This window comes from Heloderma suspectum, chromosome 2 (assembly GCF_057233095.1).
Source record: "Heloderma suspectum isolate Gila_16-S chromosome 2, 16-S_ref, whole genome shotgun sequence".
NCBI lineage: Eukaryota > Metazoa > Chordata > Lepidosauria > Squamata > Helodermatidae > Heloderma > Heloderma suspectum.
In genome coordinates this window covers 143,636,577-143,654,847 of record NC_139459.1, presented here as the reverse complement: position 1 = coordinate 143,654,847, position 18,271 = coordinate 143,636,577, and the positions used below count along the sequence as shown (strand labels likewise).

General features: G+C 43.5%; 1 protein-coding gene and 1 pseudogene across 4 annotated transcripts in view; both read left to right on the top strand.

Moving 5' to 3' along the window:
* LOC146352896 (protein CFDP2 pseudogene) overlaps positions 1-18,271 on the top strand; it is a 1,048,348-nt pseudogene that overhangs the window by 120,522 nt on the left and 909,555 nt on the right. The window lies entirely within an intron of this gene.
* Positions 6,210-18,208, top strand: MLF2 (myeloid leukemia factor 2). Of its 3 annotated transcripts, none has more exons than XM_084835181.1 (9): positions 6,210-6,566; positions 8,058-8,130; positions 8,236-8,362; positions 11,891-11,926; positions 14,387-14,440; positions 15,676-15,801; positions 16,134-16,293; positions 16,389-16,627; positions 17,560-18,208. In XM_084835181.1, exons 2-8 carry the CDS (start codon positions 8,081-8,083, stop codon positions 16,565-16,567), a joined length of 732 nt encoding a protein of 243 aa, XP_084691307.1. In that variant the 5' UTR covers positions 6,210-6,566; positions 8,058-8,080; the 3' UTR covers positions 16,568-16,627; positions 17,560-18,208. The 3 variants fall into 3 exon arrangements, with proteins under 3 accessions (XP_084691307.1, XP_084691309.1, XP_084691308.1); XM_084835183.1 differs by having other exon boundaries at positions 16,361-16,627; XM_084835182.1 differs by lacking the exon at positions 11,891-11,926.

The following is an 18,271-nucleotide window of genomic DNA, read 5'->3' as shown; positions in this document are numbered from 1 at the left end:
ACTAACGGATTTATTACGCATAGTACAGAGGAGGAGGCATGAAGTACATGGATATGGGGGTGAGGGGAGAGAATAGATAATAAAGGCAAATGTCAATGACATGGTAAAAAAAAAGCAATAAATGATCCATGTTTTGTTGGTACTCCTTTATAGGCATTTGTGATAAATAGATGTAAAGAATAATTAATTTCACCTACCTACCAAATGTATTCTCCAAACAGTAAGCAAAATAGCAAGATATGGTGATCCTGTTCTTTTACTATTTGGGAGCATTGAGAAAATTTCTCTCAGGTCTTCCTAAGTATGTTTATTCAGAAGTAAATTCCATTGAGTTCCCCTTTTCAAATTGCCCTCAGCTGCTACAATAATGCAACAAAGCCAAGGTTAGATCCAGAAGGGATCCAGCCAAAGTTTAATATTGAAGTCCCATTGATGTTAATGGGAGAGATCTGAAACTTGATCTTAATCATATTTATCAGCGAGTTCCACTGAGTTCAATGGGAATCTACAGCCAAGAAACTGTGGATAGAGGTGCAACTTTTAAAAGCAATGAAATCAATGGGACTTCAAAGCATCTAACTTTGGCTGGGTCTTGCCCAATTATATCCCCAGCTGGGCAATACTTTGTTTTAAAGTTAATTATTTTAATATACACTTTCAAAAACTCAGGTGGCAAGCACTCTCTTGGAAGATGCATTACCTTTTCATTCATGAAGATGCTGGCATGCAACAATATGTATATGCATATATGTGTGTGCGTTTTAGTCCTATGCAAATTTATTGTAATTAGTTAAACTCATTTCCACTAATCAACTTTTTTTTTTTTTTACTGGGTGAAGTACTACCCAGCTTTAATAGTAAGATATGCAGAAGGGTACAGAGAAGCATTTTTCATTATATCTAATTTACAAAGTGTTCTTCAGAACAAACTAGATGTGACACTAAACACATTGAGAATCATAACTGTGTTCCTAACAAACAAACAAAAAATAGCAGGTTCAGGGGAAGGGGGGCAGATTTTTGCCAGGGTTGCAGGATGAAGGGATGTTTCCATACTGGAAAAATCTGTTCCTGAAAATCTCATGCTAATCCTGATCTAGAACTCTATACAAAATATAGATTACTGATTCATAATTACAGTGCAACTCTTTAAAAAATGTAGTGGGGAGCTCTCTCCAGCCCCAACCAGAATAAATTATGACTGAATAAAGAAAGTAATCATCCAAAATGTTTTCGATACATTCGATTTCTCCTCGCTTTGGTACTTTGCCATCTTCAGGATTGAGCTGTGCTTAATTGTAGGCTGAATGTAGCAGACTCTCAAGATACATAGGTGGAGGAAGGAGGGAAGGGTAGCATTTCTTTGCACTGCAGAATGTAGTTCTGTAGTGCTTGACAATTCCCTAAACCTGTTAACATTTATAAACCTTTTCTTTCTAATCTTTGGCCTAAACTAAAGGAATATCCATAGCTGTTCACTAAAATGTGACCAACCTGCCCCCTCCAAGGTACCCATGTTGACAGTAAGAAAAAGATCTGGAGATCTCAAAAGCTTGCACAATTTTTGTGATCTTTTGATTGACCTAATAAAGGTATTACACTAATATGGATTAAAAAGTGAGTTCCTCATAGAGACAGGCTACATTTGTGGTGGTAGGCCTACCAGTTCCCAAACAATGCTGTGTACAGCAACATCATCCCAGGGTCTAGGCTCTGAAGCATGCAACTCCAAGAAACTCAAGAATGGCAGAATGAGGATGGGTTTATATGTAAGTTACCAAGAGAATCCCACCCCCTTAAAATTAAACTTAATAAGCCCTCCCCACATCTGGTTAGGTTTTTGAATATCAAGTAATCGAGGATCAACGTACCATTTTCCTTGTGTTTCTTTTTATGATTTCCTCCCCAAAAAGTTCCAACTTCCTGTAATTATTTGCTGACTTTTCTCCCTGGCATGTAAGCATCTGGTATTAAGATGGGGATACAGTTATCACCACAGTTTTAACTACCTTATACATATGTTATAATTTCGCATATGAACAGAAACCTAAGTCTTCAGGTGTATTGGGTGCTTATTTATCTGAAGCAGATCTAAACTAGAACACCTTTCGTCAAAGCTGAGCCCAAAACCTTACTGAGACAAAAAACTGAATGCCTTAACTTCTTGGTATCTCATGACTTGACTAAATTCTCTCTCACACACATACACTTCTCAAACAGAAAGCAGCAGAAATTAAAAAAAATCTTAAAGGGTCTTTTAAAAATCTTGAAAAAATATATATTTTTTATACTTGGGAAGTAAATTTTTAAAAAATCCCTTTCCCTTTCATCTTGTCATATAGCACCTGTTTTCTGATTTTCGTTTGTAATGCCTGTCATTTCTCTCCCCCTCCCCACATCCCAGTGCTTCTTCCCCTTTACAACTGTGTCTCCAGGCACCCAGGTGGAGACAGAAATGCAGGAATATATATTGCCTGTTTGAGCTCCTAAGCTGCCTCTGTGCAGCTCCTCTAAAGGTGCAGGCAGTAGCTCTCTTTGCTAGACGTTTGCACAGCATAGGGAAGCTCTCTGGAATGTTGGTACCAGATGCTATGGTTCAGCTGGCATTCAGGGTACCATTTACCTATACAAATCTCAAATGAGAAATGTGTGATGCATAAGACAAGGGGGAAAGAGACAATTAAAAACAAGGTGGTAACATATTTGGATTTGGGCACTTGGTATTGTCAACATATATGTAAGCTGTTCGTTTTGAGAGCAGAATGAGAACTGAAGACATTGCCCATGGCAATAATTTGTGTATAAAACGTACATTGGGTAAAATAACAGAATCTTGCGACACCTTAAAGACTAACATTTATACTGGCGTAAGCTTTTGTGGACTATAGCCCACTTCATCAGAGGCTATAGTCCACGAAAGCTCATTCCAGAATAAATCTGTTAGTCTTTAAGGTACCATAAGACTGTGATTGTTGTTTTAGCTGCAATAAACTAACACCTCTGGAAATCTGCTAAAATGTGCACCTGGTTGAAAACGGTCCGCTTTCCACATTCTAGTATACTTGCAGCAAGAAAAAGTCGCAATGGAGACTCTCTTTTTTTTTTTTAACAGGGGGCGGGGGTTAACCCTTCATTCCCAGAGCACAGCGAATCCAAATTGGGCTGTATGCTTACACTAAAGTAAAAAAAGAGACAAGCCTCAGCTACACACTGCATGATTAGTGTAATATGTTATCTCTCAAAGGTGTTTTACATGTGTGATGGCTGAAAACTAGCTTAAAATCAGCAGCAGGAGTAGCTTTATATTCTGCAGACCTAGGAGATTCCCTGGTGTCATTTTGTGAGGGTACGGAGACCTCTACTGTTCCCACGGGCACACTACAATTTTTGCAACTACTGGCAACTTCCCTATCATGATCAGGAACAGGGCATTCTCTCCCCATTCATATGAGTGAAATTGAAGCTGGACTGCCAGCAACCATTTCCTTAGCATCAAAAAATTTCAAGATTCCTCCCAGAGTTAAGTTCGCTGTACCCAGAATCATTGCTGGAGTAACTCATGGACTAAGTAGGCTTCAGTGTCCAAACCATCGTCTCAGAGGCCCACTAGCCAGCTCTGATTCCCATTGTTCAAATTGAAAAGAACAATTTTTGTAAAACCTGAGGTACAAGACAAAACGTTCAGGCACTATTCTGTCCAGTCATTTTTGTGAGAAAGGAGCCTGCTACCACCTTTCAGTGTGTTTAGTCAATGAAGTCACAATCATGATAGACATTTTGGCAGTACTACTCATAGGGATACCACCCTAATGGCAGAAAGCGAAGAGGATCTAAAGAGCCTCTTGTTGAGGGTGAAAGTGGAGAGTGCAAAAGCTGGTTTGAAACTCAACATTAAAAAAAACTTGGCATCTGGCCCCATCTTGGCATCTGGCCCCATCACTTCCTGGCATATAGAAGGGGAAGAAATGGAAGCAGTGACAGATTTTACTTTCTTGGGCTCCAAGATCACCGCAGATGGTGACTGTAGCCATGAAATTAAAAGACGCTTGCTCCTTGGGAGGAAAGCTATGGCAAACCTAGACAGCATAGTAAGAAGCAGAGACATCACCTTGCCGACAAAGGTCCGTCTAATCAAAGCTATGGTTTTCCCAGTAGCAATGTATGGCTGTGAGAGCTGGACTATAAGGAAGGCTGATCGCCGAAGAATTGATGTCTTTGAACTGTGGTGCTGGAAAAGACTCTTATGAGTCCCCTGGACTGCAAGGAGGTCAAATCAGTCCATCCTAAAGGAAATCAACCCTGAGTGCTCATTGGAAGGACAGATCCTGAAGCTGAAGCTCAGATATTTTGGCCACCTAATGCGAAGAGAAAACTCCCTGGAAAAGACCCTGATGCTGGGAAAGACTGAAGGCAAAAGAAGAAGGGGACGGCAGAGGATGAGATGGCTAGATAGCATCACCGATGCAATGAATATGGACATGGGCATGCTCCAGGAGAGAGCGGAGGACAGGAAGGCCTGGCGTGCTGTGGTCCACGGGGTCACGAAGAGTCCGACAGGACTTAAGGACTGAAGAACTCATAGAGATAAGTGTAGAGTGACCATTTGTCTACAGAAGGAACTTCCTGGTTAATTTTGAACCTATTTTTTGTTCTAGCCCCCTGGTTACTTCTCATAGAAAACAACTGAGAAATGCAAAGTTTTAGTGCAGCTATGACTGGGCAGTAGCATATCCAGCCCAAAACACCAGGTAGCAGCAGTGATAGGACTTCATGCTGTTATTTTAAGCAAAAAAGTGATTTTACAAAAATTGATTTGTAAAATATGATTTTGCCAATGCAAATGAAATCCACTGTTATATGCATATTGCTTATGGGGGAGCACTGTGACTGACCATGGCTTATGTTTACACCAGTTGCCGGGTAACATGAGTGGGAGGGTGCTGTTGCACTCATGGCTGCTTCTGGGTTTCCCATGGGCAGCTGGTTGGCAACAGTGTGAACAGAATAGACCCTTGGTCTGATTCACCATGCCTCTTATGTCAGACCTGCAAAGGAGATCATTCTTGGTTTGCTCATGTTGCTTGGATGGAGAGACAATAGTGTATGACACCACTGAACTGTAGTCCAGTGTTATTATCCAGTCTTCTGGTGTGTTAGGGTGTTTTTTTTTAGATATAGTTGTGGGAGGCTATGAAGCTAAGGCTGTACAACCTAAATGAAAGATGGACTGAGAAGAGAGGTTTAGCCTGCAATTCTATGCACACTTACACAAAAGTAAGTCTCATTGACCACAATAGGATTTTTTTTCCTCAGGAGATACGCATAGGGTTGTGTTGTAAGACTATAATCCTTCATACACTTACCCAGGAGGAAGCCCCACTGAATTCAATGGTACTTACTTCTGAGTAGACATGTATAGGTTTGCGCTGTTAAGGTTTCTTTTAGTTGATCACACAGCGGATGGTGCTGTGTGGGTAGGCAAATGAGAAGCAAGACTATGTCTTTTTCACATTTTGAATTTTTTTAACTTGCTGCCTCGTTCAGACCTGATGGCTAAAAAGAGTAGGAGACTAACATGCACACATATACGCACGCGCACACACAGAGGGCTGGTCGAAGACATTTTCCTGCCTGACCAGCAGATGCCTTCCATTACTCACTGGATGGCTCTGGGCCCTTCACTACATCTCAGCCTACCTCAAAAGGTTATGATGATTAAAAGAGGAAAGGCAGAATACAAATGTAATAAAATGAAGTTTTAAAATATATATCTGAAAAACATGACTGTTACACTACCCCACTTGAAATTTATATTCTAGAGACCTTGGGGAGGAAGCCAAATCCTGAAGATTTACGCCAGTTTCTGTAACTCGTATGCCATTCTGTGTCTATTTCTGAGGGGGTGGGGGTTGTGAGAGAGCCCTGCCCTGTGGTGGTATTTTATATGAATATTCGCTGCAGTCGAAGCCTTTCGGAATATTGCACTTTCCTCTGCTGAAATCACTACTAATTAAGTGCAAACGAGAAGGCGGGATGGGGACCCGAACTTCCTCTGGAGCTAGTGTATTTCACTGTAAATCAAACCTCGAGCGAGCAAAACCATCATCGCATTGCATTCAAAACAGCAATCCCGCTATGTAACACTTTTCTTGAGGGTGGAGCTTAGGGCTGGGGGCGGGCTTTCTGACATCACATCCTGTTTGGGCCTTGTTGTGGGTTTTCTTTGAAAAGGGAAAATATCCTTTTACTGTAAACGGGGCTCACAACAGTATTTGTATTTTCCTAAAAGAAAGGGTTGCAGGGAGGGTGCAACGTGATTTGCCTTTCCTGTGGCCCGAGGGTGGCCGGGTTGGTTGTTGGGGTGAAGGATTGGAACAAAGAGGTTCTCCTTTCCTCTTTCCCCCCACAGCAGCATATTTGCAACAAAGAACATCTAGTGGGGGGAGGCAGGCAGGAAGGAAGGAAGGGATGCAGCATTAATCTTCCCCTTTAGGACTCGTGGCTGGAATAAATTCCGGGAGAGCAAGAAGCAGGAGACGACAGCAACAAAGGATCTGGCCAGAGATGTGAGCAGACTTGTGTGGTGCTTGGAGCGGGGGAGAGTTACCCTGACAGTTTGGTAGGGAAGATGGGTAGTCTGTTCACAAAGCTAGGCGTCCAGATTCCCCCCTGCCCCTCGGTTTTTCGGCCTGGGGCATCTTACTGGCGGACGCACGCTCCGGGCTTTGGAAAGGAAGGCGTTGGTTTTGGAGAGAGAAGTTGGACGATGCAGCAGGCCGGGGAGGGTGGGGGGCGTGGAGAATACAGGGCAAGCAGGTGTTATTGATGCGGTGCACTGTAATAAGTGGATTTTGATGTGATTGCAATGTCATACCATGTTCTTTTGATAATATTTTATGTAGCTGTTGGCCCCTGGTGTATTGTAGTAACAATGTAATGTCATATTGCTGTATTCTGTATTGTTAAATGTGGCAATGATGGGTTTTTATGTTTGCTTGCTTGCTCGTAGGTTAGAGAGTTGTGATCAACTTTAGGAGTGAAAGAATGTATGCAGGGGAGCTTTCTAGTTGGGGGAGGGGGATGTTGCTGGGGTGCACGAATTTTCATCAGCGCTCAGGAAGGAGCCAGGTATTTCGAGAGCAAACAGGAGGTCTAGCATCTGAGGATACATTTGGGTGATGAATTGGTGTGGAGCTGCCAGAAATCTGTTTCTGGCAAGATAGAAGGGATCTCAACAATACTTTAATCCAGCCTTCCCCAACCTGGTGCCCTCCAGATGTTTTGGACTACAGTTCCCATTACCAGTGAGCATTGGTCTTGCCAGCTGGGGCTGATGGGAGTTGTACTCCAACAATATCTGAAGTGGGGAGGTTGGAGAAGTCTGCAGTAGTCCAGCCCCCTGCTGATGCAGGAAATCCAGTGCTACAGCACACCTGATAGGTGGCTATCCAGCCTTTGCTTAAAGATCTAGGGTTGGCAGATCCAAAGGAGAGCAGGACTCCTGCATTTAGCAGCTATGAAAACAAGAGAATTTGGGCTGTATGGGGCGAGAAAAGCATCTACACTTGCTAAGGTTTACTGTTCTTCATAGTTATTGAAGATGCAGGAGCCCAGTCCTCCTTTGCTTTGGGTGCCCTAATGTATGCATTATAGTGTGAGTAAATAGTAGAAGTAGAAAATTCAAGGGGGGGATGGGGAGAAGGTGGGCTGGTTAGCTTAGTGTGAAGGTAATTTGTGTTGAGTTACATCATGAGTGCTTCTTGGCACTTGTCTCAGCACTTTTTGAGGTCTGCCTCCTTGTTTGCTTCTGTATGTGGGAAGCCAGTAGCAGCTGTGGGGTGCTGGAGGATGGTTTTTGGTATTTATTTATAAACTGTCTAATGTGCTGGGTGCTGCATGTACTTGCTATCGGAGAGTAAATAGCAGTAATAGATAGGGTATGTTGTTTAGTGTGGATGAGGGCAAGCAGAATAGGACTACGCAAAAATTACTGCATGAAAAGGGAGGCTGGCATGTACATAAAACTCGTATTCACCTCTTGTTTCCTGTATGGACAGCCCATCCTGCATTTGAGGGAATTATGTTCCGGTTCATGAGAGATGGAGAACCAGAGGATCCAATGTTTGTGATGTGAGTACAGCCCTTAAGCCTTGCCTCTTTGGAGAGAAGCTGTGGGTTAAGTTGGGATGGATTGCTTAGGGATCTAACTACCTTGTGTATCTTCTCCTCCTTCAGGGACCCTCTCGCCATCCACCACCAGCATGTGAATCGTGTGCTCTCAGGTGGCTTCGGTTACAGCCCCTTCCTCAGCATCGGCAATGGAACTGTGCCTGGAACACGCCAGACTAGCAGAAGAATGCAGGTAATACAAATCTGGGGGATGTGATTAGGTGTGTGTGTTTTTCTTTTGCTATGAATGTGAGTAAAGAAAGACAGGTGATACTTATCTTAGTCTCCATATTCCTGTGTAATCTTTCAGGAGAAGTTCTATCATTATGGCTAAAAGAACCTGAAGATCTTTTTGGTGTGTCCCAAAAGGGAAACTGAAGAAACATGTCATTTGAATTTTATTTAAATTATTTGCATTTTAATTTATTTCATTTTTATACTGCCCAATAGCTGAAGCTGTCTGGGTGGTTCACAACAATTAAAACAATAAAATACGGAATAATAACATATCGAAGATAAAATACAATATAAAAATTTAAAACTACAGTATCAAAATAAAATAATCAAACAGACCTAGCAGCAAGAAATTTAAAATTCAGTACCAGATAAAAACTAAAATGCCTGCAAGAATAAAAAAGGTCTTCATCTGGCGCCAAAATGAGCACAACGTAGGCGCCAGATGAACCTTTCTGGGGAAGCATTCCACAACTGGGGTGCAGAAAAGGCCCTCCTCCTAGTAGCCACCCACCTCACTTCCTTTGGCAGGGGCTCCTGGAGAAGGACTGCTGAAGGTGATCTTAGGGTCCAGGCAGGTATATATGGGAGGAGACGATCCTTCAGAAAGTGTGACCCCAAGCCATTTATGGCTTTGAATTTTTGTAGCATCAGCACTTTGAATCAGCCTGGAAATGGACTGGCAGCCAGTGCAGATGAAAGAGTACTGGCATAATATGATTGTGTTGGCCAGTCCCTGTTAATAGTTTTGCTGCCCTGTTTTGGACCAGCTGAAGTTTCCAGATAGTTTTCAAAGGCAGCCCACATATAACGCATTGGAGTAATCCAAATGAGAGGTTATCAGAGCATTGATAACTGTAGCCAGGCTATCTCTTTCCAGATAGGGACATAGTTGGTATATCAGCCTGAGAGAGCAATCCTATGGGCACTAGACAGTGACTAGAGGGCCATAGGATTTCTCAGTTCCTGGGAACTGAATTTGGGGGTAGCACCCCAACCACAGTTGCCAGGAACCATGCGCCCCTCCCCCTCGTGGGTGGTGCAGTTCTTGCCAGTCTCTGGGCTCAGAAATGGAGTGCGGAGCCAGCAAATAGGGGACATTCCCAGAGGAGGGGAGGAGACTGTGGAAGCTGCTTATTGAAATAATTCCTAGCATTTTCAGCATAGGAAATTACTTTATACTGAGTTAAATCATTGTTCCATCTAGCCTAGTTTGGCTGCCCTCACTATCATTGGCTCCCTAGGGAGGCTTACCTGGGGAGGTGGTGGGCTCTCCCACACTGGAGGCATTCAAGACGAGGCTGGACAGCCATCTGTCAGGGATGCTCTGACTTGGATTCTTGCATTGAGCAGGGGGCTGGACTCAATGGCCTTGTAGGCCCCTTCCAACCCTACCATTCTATGATTCTATGATTCCCCCAGCCCTGCTATCTTTTCACTTGAGTTCAGGGGGCTAACCTTTGGCCTCTTTTCCCCCACAGCTGTAGTATGCCGAGTTTATGTTCCACTGGGCTGGCCACTATGACCTCAGAACATTTCTTGAACTCATAGCCAGTTTAGAGTTCACCACTGTTTACGTGAGATTCAGTCTTATCCCTTGCCGCCAGCCCTCTGATTCTGTTGTGCAACATGAAGTGCTTACTTACACCTGCCATTCTGTTGCCCAATCACCCCATTTAGATAGATCCTTTTGAACTCTTCACAAGCTTGTTTGGAATTTCATCATCCTGAATAAGTTGGTTTTCTCTGCAACGCTGGCCTGCTTTACTGTCTTCTCAGATAATCGATGAAGAAATTAAATAGCACCCGTCTCAGAACAGAGCAGGGGGACTGGTGCTCTGTTCTGGGTGGGGGAACTGTTCATTCAGAACTCCCCACTCCTCTTGCTGTTATTTATCTAGTTACTGATGTGATAAGAGGACAGGCACTCTTATACATGTCTGCTAAGATTCTTTAGGAGGCTTTGGTAAGAGACTTGTCAAAAGTATTTTGAAAGTTTGCATATATAATATCTACTGGGTTTCCCCTTATATATTTGTAGACACTCAACAAATTTTTAGAAGGGGTTGAAGCAAGACTGCTCTACAGATGTTATGCAGATTATTCTTTAGCAAGCCTTGTTCTTCTGATAATTCTCACTTTAATAATGCTTTACCTTAGTTTACCTGGGACAAATGTTAGGCTGACAAGTTTTAGTTTCCTGGAATTCCCCAGATTCTTCTTCAAGAATTAGTGTTATATTGGCTACCTTCCAGTCTTCTGGTGAGGAAGTAGACTAAGTGATAAATTACATTTCTTAGTAAAATAACAACTGGTTCACATTTGAGTACTTTACAAATGCATCCAATCCTGGTGTATTGCTATGTAATTTGTCAATTATTTAAAAATATTATTTATGAAGAATGATATTAAATATAAATTTCCTGAAAATAATGGTTCAGGTGGGATCTCCCTCCAGGAGCTTCTGCGGTGAAAACTGGTGCAAAAGATTAATTTAGAATCTATGATACTTCCCTATCTTTCTTCAGGTTTACGCCTTTTTCCTCTAATAGTCCTGCAGCCTCTCTACCTGGTTCCCTGCTTCTGGTGTGTTTAAAACATTTTTAAAAATAGCTTTAACAATTTATTTATCAGATTTTATTTCACTGTTTGCCTTATTATCAATTTACATATGTTCTGCCAGAGTTTGGCCACAATACACCAAAGAGTTCAGCATACTTAAGCTCATTGACCTCATTGTACTTAAGCTCCCCTACTGGACTGGGGCTCATGTGTGTTTAATTTCTTCATTTAGACACAACTTCCAGTTTTTAAAGGAAGTCACTTTGCCTTTGATAATGTTCTTGTCAGAATGTTTAAATAGTAATCTTTTTGGACTTATTTATGACCTTTCTAACCTGTGGGATATAGTTATTCCAGTCTTTCTTATATGTTGTTAAATAACCTCCAAGCTACTTAAAGGAACTCGACTTTACCTTGAAGTTTATTTTCAAATAGTTATCCGGTTTTTGAGAGATTCCCCATTTTGAAATTAAATCTGACTATGTTGCTGGACTTGTTGAGCAGTTTTCTGCTTGCACATGTATTGAATCTGATAGTGTTATGGTTACAGTTTCATATGGTTTGATAACACATTTGTCTCTCTTTGACTCCTAGGCAATACTTGGGACTAAATCAAGAGTTGCCCCTCATCTTGCTTGTTCCATAGCTAAGGCGGCAGTCGTATGCCTAGTTAGTTGGGTATAAATCCCATTGAACTCAGTAGCACAGCATTTACTTCCAAGTAAGCATGCAGAGGATTGTATCTAGAAGTTTCAACTCAAATTTGGATCATGATATCAAATAGCTTCCCCACCCCCCAATCTCTTAACTGAATAGGGAGCCCCTTGGTCCTTTTCTATTCCAGGACATGGGTAGGTTAGAGAAAAAGAAGCTTATTACAGAGGGGTAGAGTCTAATTGCTTTGTATGCCTCTGTCCTTTTACAGGCAGGAACTGTTTCACCCTTTGGGATGGTAGGAATGGTAAGCCCTAATATTCTTCTCCCCACATATACCTATCTCCTCAAGTATGGTTCTCAGGAAACGTCTCCTCTGAGTCACATCCCAGATTTCTTCTGTTAAAGAGTGTTTTATTTTGAAATGATGAAAATAATGAGGCTTGTAAATTTCCCGTATAGAAAGGGAGAATTGAAGGCTTACAGTGCTTAGTACTGAGAGGGGAATTAGGGGAGGCCATGATAAAAGGGAATAGAGGAGTCTTCTCTTTATCATCTCTTTCCAAGACAGAAACAAGAGGAAGTAAAAGAACAGGAGATGTTCAGTAAAAACATTAAGATTTCACAGAACTTGAACTTTCCTGTCTCAGGAAGTTTTTGAGATCAAGAGCCTGACAGTGGTGAGAAAAGGGTGGGCTGCTTATTTGGATAATGAGAACATCCAGCTAGATTAGCTGGAGAGAACTAGTAGGCGGGGGAACCTCAACTCCCTTGTCTTAAGGGCACATACCAGATTCAGTTGGCACTTGGCAAAACCATCTCTGACATCAGGTCATAGACCAGGGGGAGGGCGGCAGTGAAGAGGTCCACAGACTTTTTGGCTTAGTTTACTAGCCAGTCTCACTGCACTTGCCAGAAAATTTAGGGGAAGGTAATCACTCAGATTGTACTGTGCTTTGGAGCAGGCACAAGCAGCAAGGCTCTCTTGCTGCTTCTGCCTGCGCCAAAGTTCGGCAGCATAAAACAAGACCCCTTCTTCTCCTCCCTTTCCCTAAGTAGGAAGGAAATTGTCTCATGGTGCTGACCAGGGGCCCTCGCAGCTGGTGAGTGGGTTTACTGGTGATACTTATTTACCATAAAGAACTTGCTGCTGGCTGTTCAATGCCAGAATACTGAATAGATAGGATACTGTGCAGATTTAGCTGTGCTGACTTTGATATTCCTGTGATGAGGACAAGGAATAATTAGCCTAATATGAACGTTTGCATAATGGAAATGGAATCTGATGCATTAGGAACATGAACTCAAGACAATTTAATTTGGACTAGTTGCCCTAAAAACTCATTAAAGAGTGGTTAAAATTGGATTTCTTCCCCCTGTTCCTTCATTGCTTGCTTTTGTAAAGGAACAGGTTTACAAACAGCAGCTCTAATTAGCTTTTGTAACTGTAAATATAGAATGGCTGGAGCACGGTGTAACGGTTGGACTGTTGGATTTGAATGAGACAGAGTTGAGTCCAAATACCTGCTCAGTCATGAAGCTCACTAGATGACTGTGAGCCACTTGCTCTCTTTAGGTCTAGCTTATCTCATCGGGTGGCTGTGAGGATAAATGGTTTGGGGGTTGGGGAGGGGAGGAACTATGTACACCACCTTGAACTTCGTGGCAGAAAGGCTTGAGACAAATGTATTTACGAAACAGGAGGTAGTAGGTACTCTGAAAGCGATCCAGAGCATATGCCCTTGGGTTTCAGTTATAGCCATTGTGTCCCCAACTATTTTGGCCTGATGGGCACATTTGGAATTTTGAGGGAGTGTTGCGGGTGCTGTTGCCAAATGGTTGCAGTGTGGTGGGGCCTTCCCATTCACAGAATGGTTAGACACACCCACTATGTCAGTCAAAAAACACCAGCTTCCCAGAAGTCAAACTGGTGAGGCTAAAAGAACAGTAACTTACTCAAGAACCTTAGTACAAGGTCAGAGGTCCAAAACAGAAAACTATTATTTTCTACTGCAGTTTTCTGCTCCGATGCCCATTTCACAGAAGGAAAAGTGGTGATGCTCACAGAAACGTCAGCCCACGCATACACACGCACAGGCAAAACACACACACCAAACTCAGGCAAAACACAGACCATACCAAAACAAAGAACAGCTTAACCCCCTGCCCCCACCCCCACCCCCAGGCAAGCACACACCTCACAGGCAAAACACTCCATCACACCCTGCCACCTCCTCCACTGCTCAAGGATATTCCCTGCCCCCTCGTTTAGCGCCCCGCCCACCCGAATGCTTTGTTTCCTGGGATACTGGCTCACTTCAAAATGAAGTGCTGGGCTACAGCCATCCATCATTTTAGCAGGCCCCACAGGCATTCATGAAAATAAAGGTGGTGCTGGAGGCTGGCGCTTCACTTTGGAGCAGCCTCCCTCCCAGTTAATTGATTTTTAAAATATTAAATCAGGTGAGGCAGGGAGCTTGGCAAGTGCCAACGGAGGTGTCTGCAGGCACAGTGGGGCCCACAAGCACCATACTGGGGATCCCTAGTACTATGCACTAATGAGAGTTGACAGCGGTCGAGCTTCTGTCAGGAGTGGAAACTCGGTTCATTCTGCTAGAGCAGCCTTCCCCAACCTGGTGTCTTCCAGATGTGTTGTACTAAAGCTCCCAGCATCCAACAGCCAGCAGTGATAGAGTATCATTTTACTGTCTGTCTTCACTTGACTGTCACTCTAGCCCCCAAACCTCAACCGTCTTCCTCTCTTCAGGCAGGTGGTTTTATGGACATGTTTGGAATGATGAACGACATGATTGGAAACATGGTAAGATCCCTCTGCTTGCATCTCTGTTGCCCAATATTAGTCGTTTTTGGTATTCTCTTACAGCTGACCGCATGACATAGTGATGCAGTATAGTGTCCCACTTCATGTGGCCAGAAAGAAGACGGACATGGATAATGGGAAGCTAGCCTCTTTAATCTTTGGCAAGAAAGGAGGAGACTGATCTTCATCCTCTCTGTAAAGAGAGGGGCAGCCCTCCAAGAAGTTGGCTCAAAACTTGTAATGTGTTTCTTGCCAGGTCATATAATAAGGTGACACAGGGATTGAAAAAGCATCTTCTAACTATAAGGGAGTGGGGCGGAAGCAGCTGCTTGGGTGGGGGCTTTGAAGTGTGAGGAAGTTGAACAGTCTCTGCCCACAGTGGCATGTTATGTGGTTGCATAATACAATAGGAGCACAGTTTTCAGCCAAAGCTGGCAACACTGCCCCTCATTTAGTCCTGCCTGTCTTTGGGTTGTGTGTGATCATATGTATTGCAGGGCTGTGTGATACGTAGACGTGGGTGGAGGCACTGTAGCTATGGCTGTGATTTTGCTGTTTCAGGGGGCACATTCCTGCTTCTCCCCAACCAACCCACTCTGGGTATTGAGAGTCTTAAGCCCAGGGCAGTTTGTGGCAATTCTGTGAGAGTGCTGAGGTGGGAAGCACAGAATGTGATATTGGGAACACATTTTTTAGTATCTTGGTGTTCTTTTTTTAAAAGGCAAGTTTCTAGCTCTTTATTGCTTTGTGAAGATATGCTTAAAAATGAGTGGGAAATGCCTACTGGAATCTCAGCTAGAGGGATGGTTGAATGCAGTTTTCTGCAGTGGAGCTTCATTATCCCTCCTCCTGATGAGCAAAACCAGCACAGATTATGCAAAGTAGTAAAAACGGCAGAATATGATATGTAGAGAGTCTGTATAATTTATACAAGTTTCAAAGTTCATGAGATACACACACTCCTACTTATGTGAGGTGGAGTAGGTTAGTTTGGTAGAGCCAGCATCTCTTCTCCCAGCTCTAGGAATGTTTTCCCCCATTCTCTTCTCTGTAATAGTGCTGGGGAGGGTGAGGGGATATGATTATATCCTATCTTGAGGAATGCCAAGAAGAAATTACCAGAAACTCTCATGAGGAGGTGAAAGGCTAGCATTTTAAGGAACTCTACTTCTCAGTCTCAAGTGGATGGATACAGGAAGATTGCTCACCTCCATTGCTCTTTCACACCCTTCTAGGAGCACATGACGAGTGGTGCCAACTGCCAGACGTTTACTTCCTCAACTGTCATATCCTACTCGAATCTGGGGGATGGCCCCAAAGTCTACCAGGAGACCTCGGAGACACGCTCTGCACCTGGTGGGGTGAGAAATAGGCTGCTGTCTCTGACTAGAATTTTAAACAAGCCCCATGAATGGCTGTTTTCCCTGAGAGTATGTAGGCATGAATGCAGAGTTGGGTGCACTGAGATCAACAGACAAGGTTCAGAGCCTGATGAGGTGGGGCTTGTTTTCTGGTATGGGATTAATCCTTATATAGGGCAATGGGTAGTGATAACTAAAGTGTCTGCTGTGAAACTTGAAGCAAATGTATAGGCTTCCTTCCGCTTAGACAAACCTGAATGTTCAGGGAGTCTTCAGTAAAGCTAGCAACATTTTTCCACATCCTTAATGATGACCTGTTCTCTGGTCCTCAGATCCGGGAGACGAGGCGGACGGTGCGAGACTCAGACAGTGGTCTGGAGCAGATGTCTATTGGGCACCACATCCGGGAACGTGCACACATCATGCAGCGCTCACGTAATCATCGCACAGGTGACCAAGAGGAGAGGCAAGACTACATCAACCTGGATGAGAGTGAGTGTTCCCCGCAGTTCCTCCCCTTTCCTGGAGGGAGCAATCTACTCAACCTCACCCCACTCAGTTGCCACCTCCACGGTTCCAATTTTCAGGCGATGCAGCTGCATTCGATGATGAATGGAGGCGAGAGACATCCCGCTTCCGGACACAGAGAGGGCTAGATTACAGGCGTCACGAGGGAAGCAATGGCCGTAGGGCCGAGGGGACCCGTCTTGCTATTCAGGGACCCGAGGAGTCTCCAACCAGACAGTCGCGCCGGTACGACTGGTGAATCCAGAGCAGACTTAAGGGGGTGCGAAGCAGTCACCCCCAAATCTACCTTCATGCTCTTGTAAGTCCTAACTGTTGCCCCCTGCATACATGCTGTGTCCCAGTGTATGTTCTTTTCAGCTTCTCAGATGAGGGAGGAGCAACCTGGCAATCCAAACCACTTTTTCAGTAGGACGTGGGTCTGTGGCTTATTTTGGTGCCCTGCAGTAGCTGCCTTCTTTTTCGGCCTTCCTGGTTGGTGTGTGTGTCTGTGTCTGTCTAGCTATACACACATACACGCACCAGTTTATATGGAAATGCAGCATACAGCTGGGCCTTAAAGCTGGTGCTCCTATTTACAGAACTTCATTAAGATGCTGAGGCTTTTCTCTGAAGAAGCAAATGCCCTACTCATAGAACCTGGATTCTGGAGAGGGCCAGAGGGAGGCTGTAGTGTAGAAATGCCCCCTAACCATGAGCCAAGCGTGCATACACTTGTGTCAAAAACTTGGCATCTGAATTATTGAAAAAAAAATGATCAGCAGGTCAGATATGAATTTAGTTCCTACTAATAGGTTTGATTTGAATTACAGCAAATATTTATTTGGCTCCAGTGGCTGAAAAGACTTAATGCACATAGTAGAGACTGACTTAGGCCTAGTTCTTACTGAGGTGATAAACCTATGCATGGGTTATACTATTTCAAACTGCAGCTGGGAGATTACATGACTCTCTGTAACAACAAAATCCCTCCATGCAGAAAATAGATGATGTGGAGAAAATCATCTAGCTTATCTTCTCCCTGACCTGTCAGTTTTGTGTAGAAGAAATGCCTTGTAAGAAGGAAAATTCTAACCTGCAGTTTTAAATTGTACAGCCCAGGTACAGGTTGACTATCTCGATCATGGGGATATTGCACTGAATTTTCTATTTTTCTTGTGTACTGTTCCTTTTGTATTTCACTTTTGTTCCCTTTCTGCTTTTGATTGTTTCTCTCTCCACCCTTTTACTCAGGTACAGACAGTGAAACTCTGATGGTGAAGCCCCTACAAAACATCTCTTGGACCTTCCTCAAGTTGAATACTAGCCTCCTGCCCCTCTTAAAATTTAAATTAAGTGACTAACTCTCTTGACACAGTTGTACTCCTTGTATAGAGCAGGTGGCTAAGGGGAATGTGAGGGACTTTGTCCATGAATGAGTGACACATCCGTTTTACTTCTTTTTTCCTCTAACTTCTCCCTGCCCATCATTGAGCTCCCCAACCCCTCCCCTTAGTGTTTTTTGGGGGATACAGGAGTAATCTCCCTGAATTTTTGCCATTCCCTCTGTATTTCCTGCTCCACATTTGGCTGGTTCTGGAGTTTGTATTTAATCTATCCACCCACCTCCAGTGGCAACCATGTAAGAAAGTCTGTTGACCTGCTATTAGTTTGAAGCACTTGGAAAATAACCTTTGGTCACCTTTGCTCCTGGCCTGCCTCCCCTGGAAAATGGGGTATGTATGAAAGGGTGCAAGGGATCAGGTGAGGTGTGGACAAACCAAACAGGCCCTACCTCTCTGCCCCAATCCTACCAGCTCCCCATCTTATAAAATTTGATTTTGTGAAACTTGTAACTAGATGTTTACTGAGTTGAATAAAGAAATGGAACCTGTAAAGCAAATGAAGTCGGCCTCCATCTCCATCTTTGTGTCTCTGAATTCTCAAGGGAAAGTGGAAGGTTGTT

Excerpts from the sequence above, each read along its gene's own strand:
- MLF2 (XM_084835181.1), top strand. The coding sequence starts at position 8,081 with ATGTTCCGGTTCATGAGAGATGGAGAACCAGAGGATCCAATGTTTGTG. Across the intron at positions 11,927-14,386 it reads CCTTTGGGATGGTAGGAATG|GCAGGTGGTTTTATGGACAT; the intron begins GTAAGCCCTAAT and ends TCCTCTCTTCAG. Across the intron at positions 16,294-16,388 it reads CTACATCAACCTGGATGAGA|GCGATGCAGCTGCATTCGAT; the intron begins GTGAGTGTTCCC and ends TCCAATTTTCAG.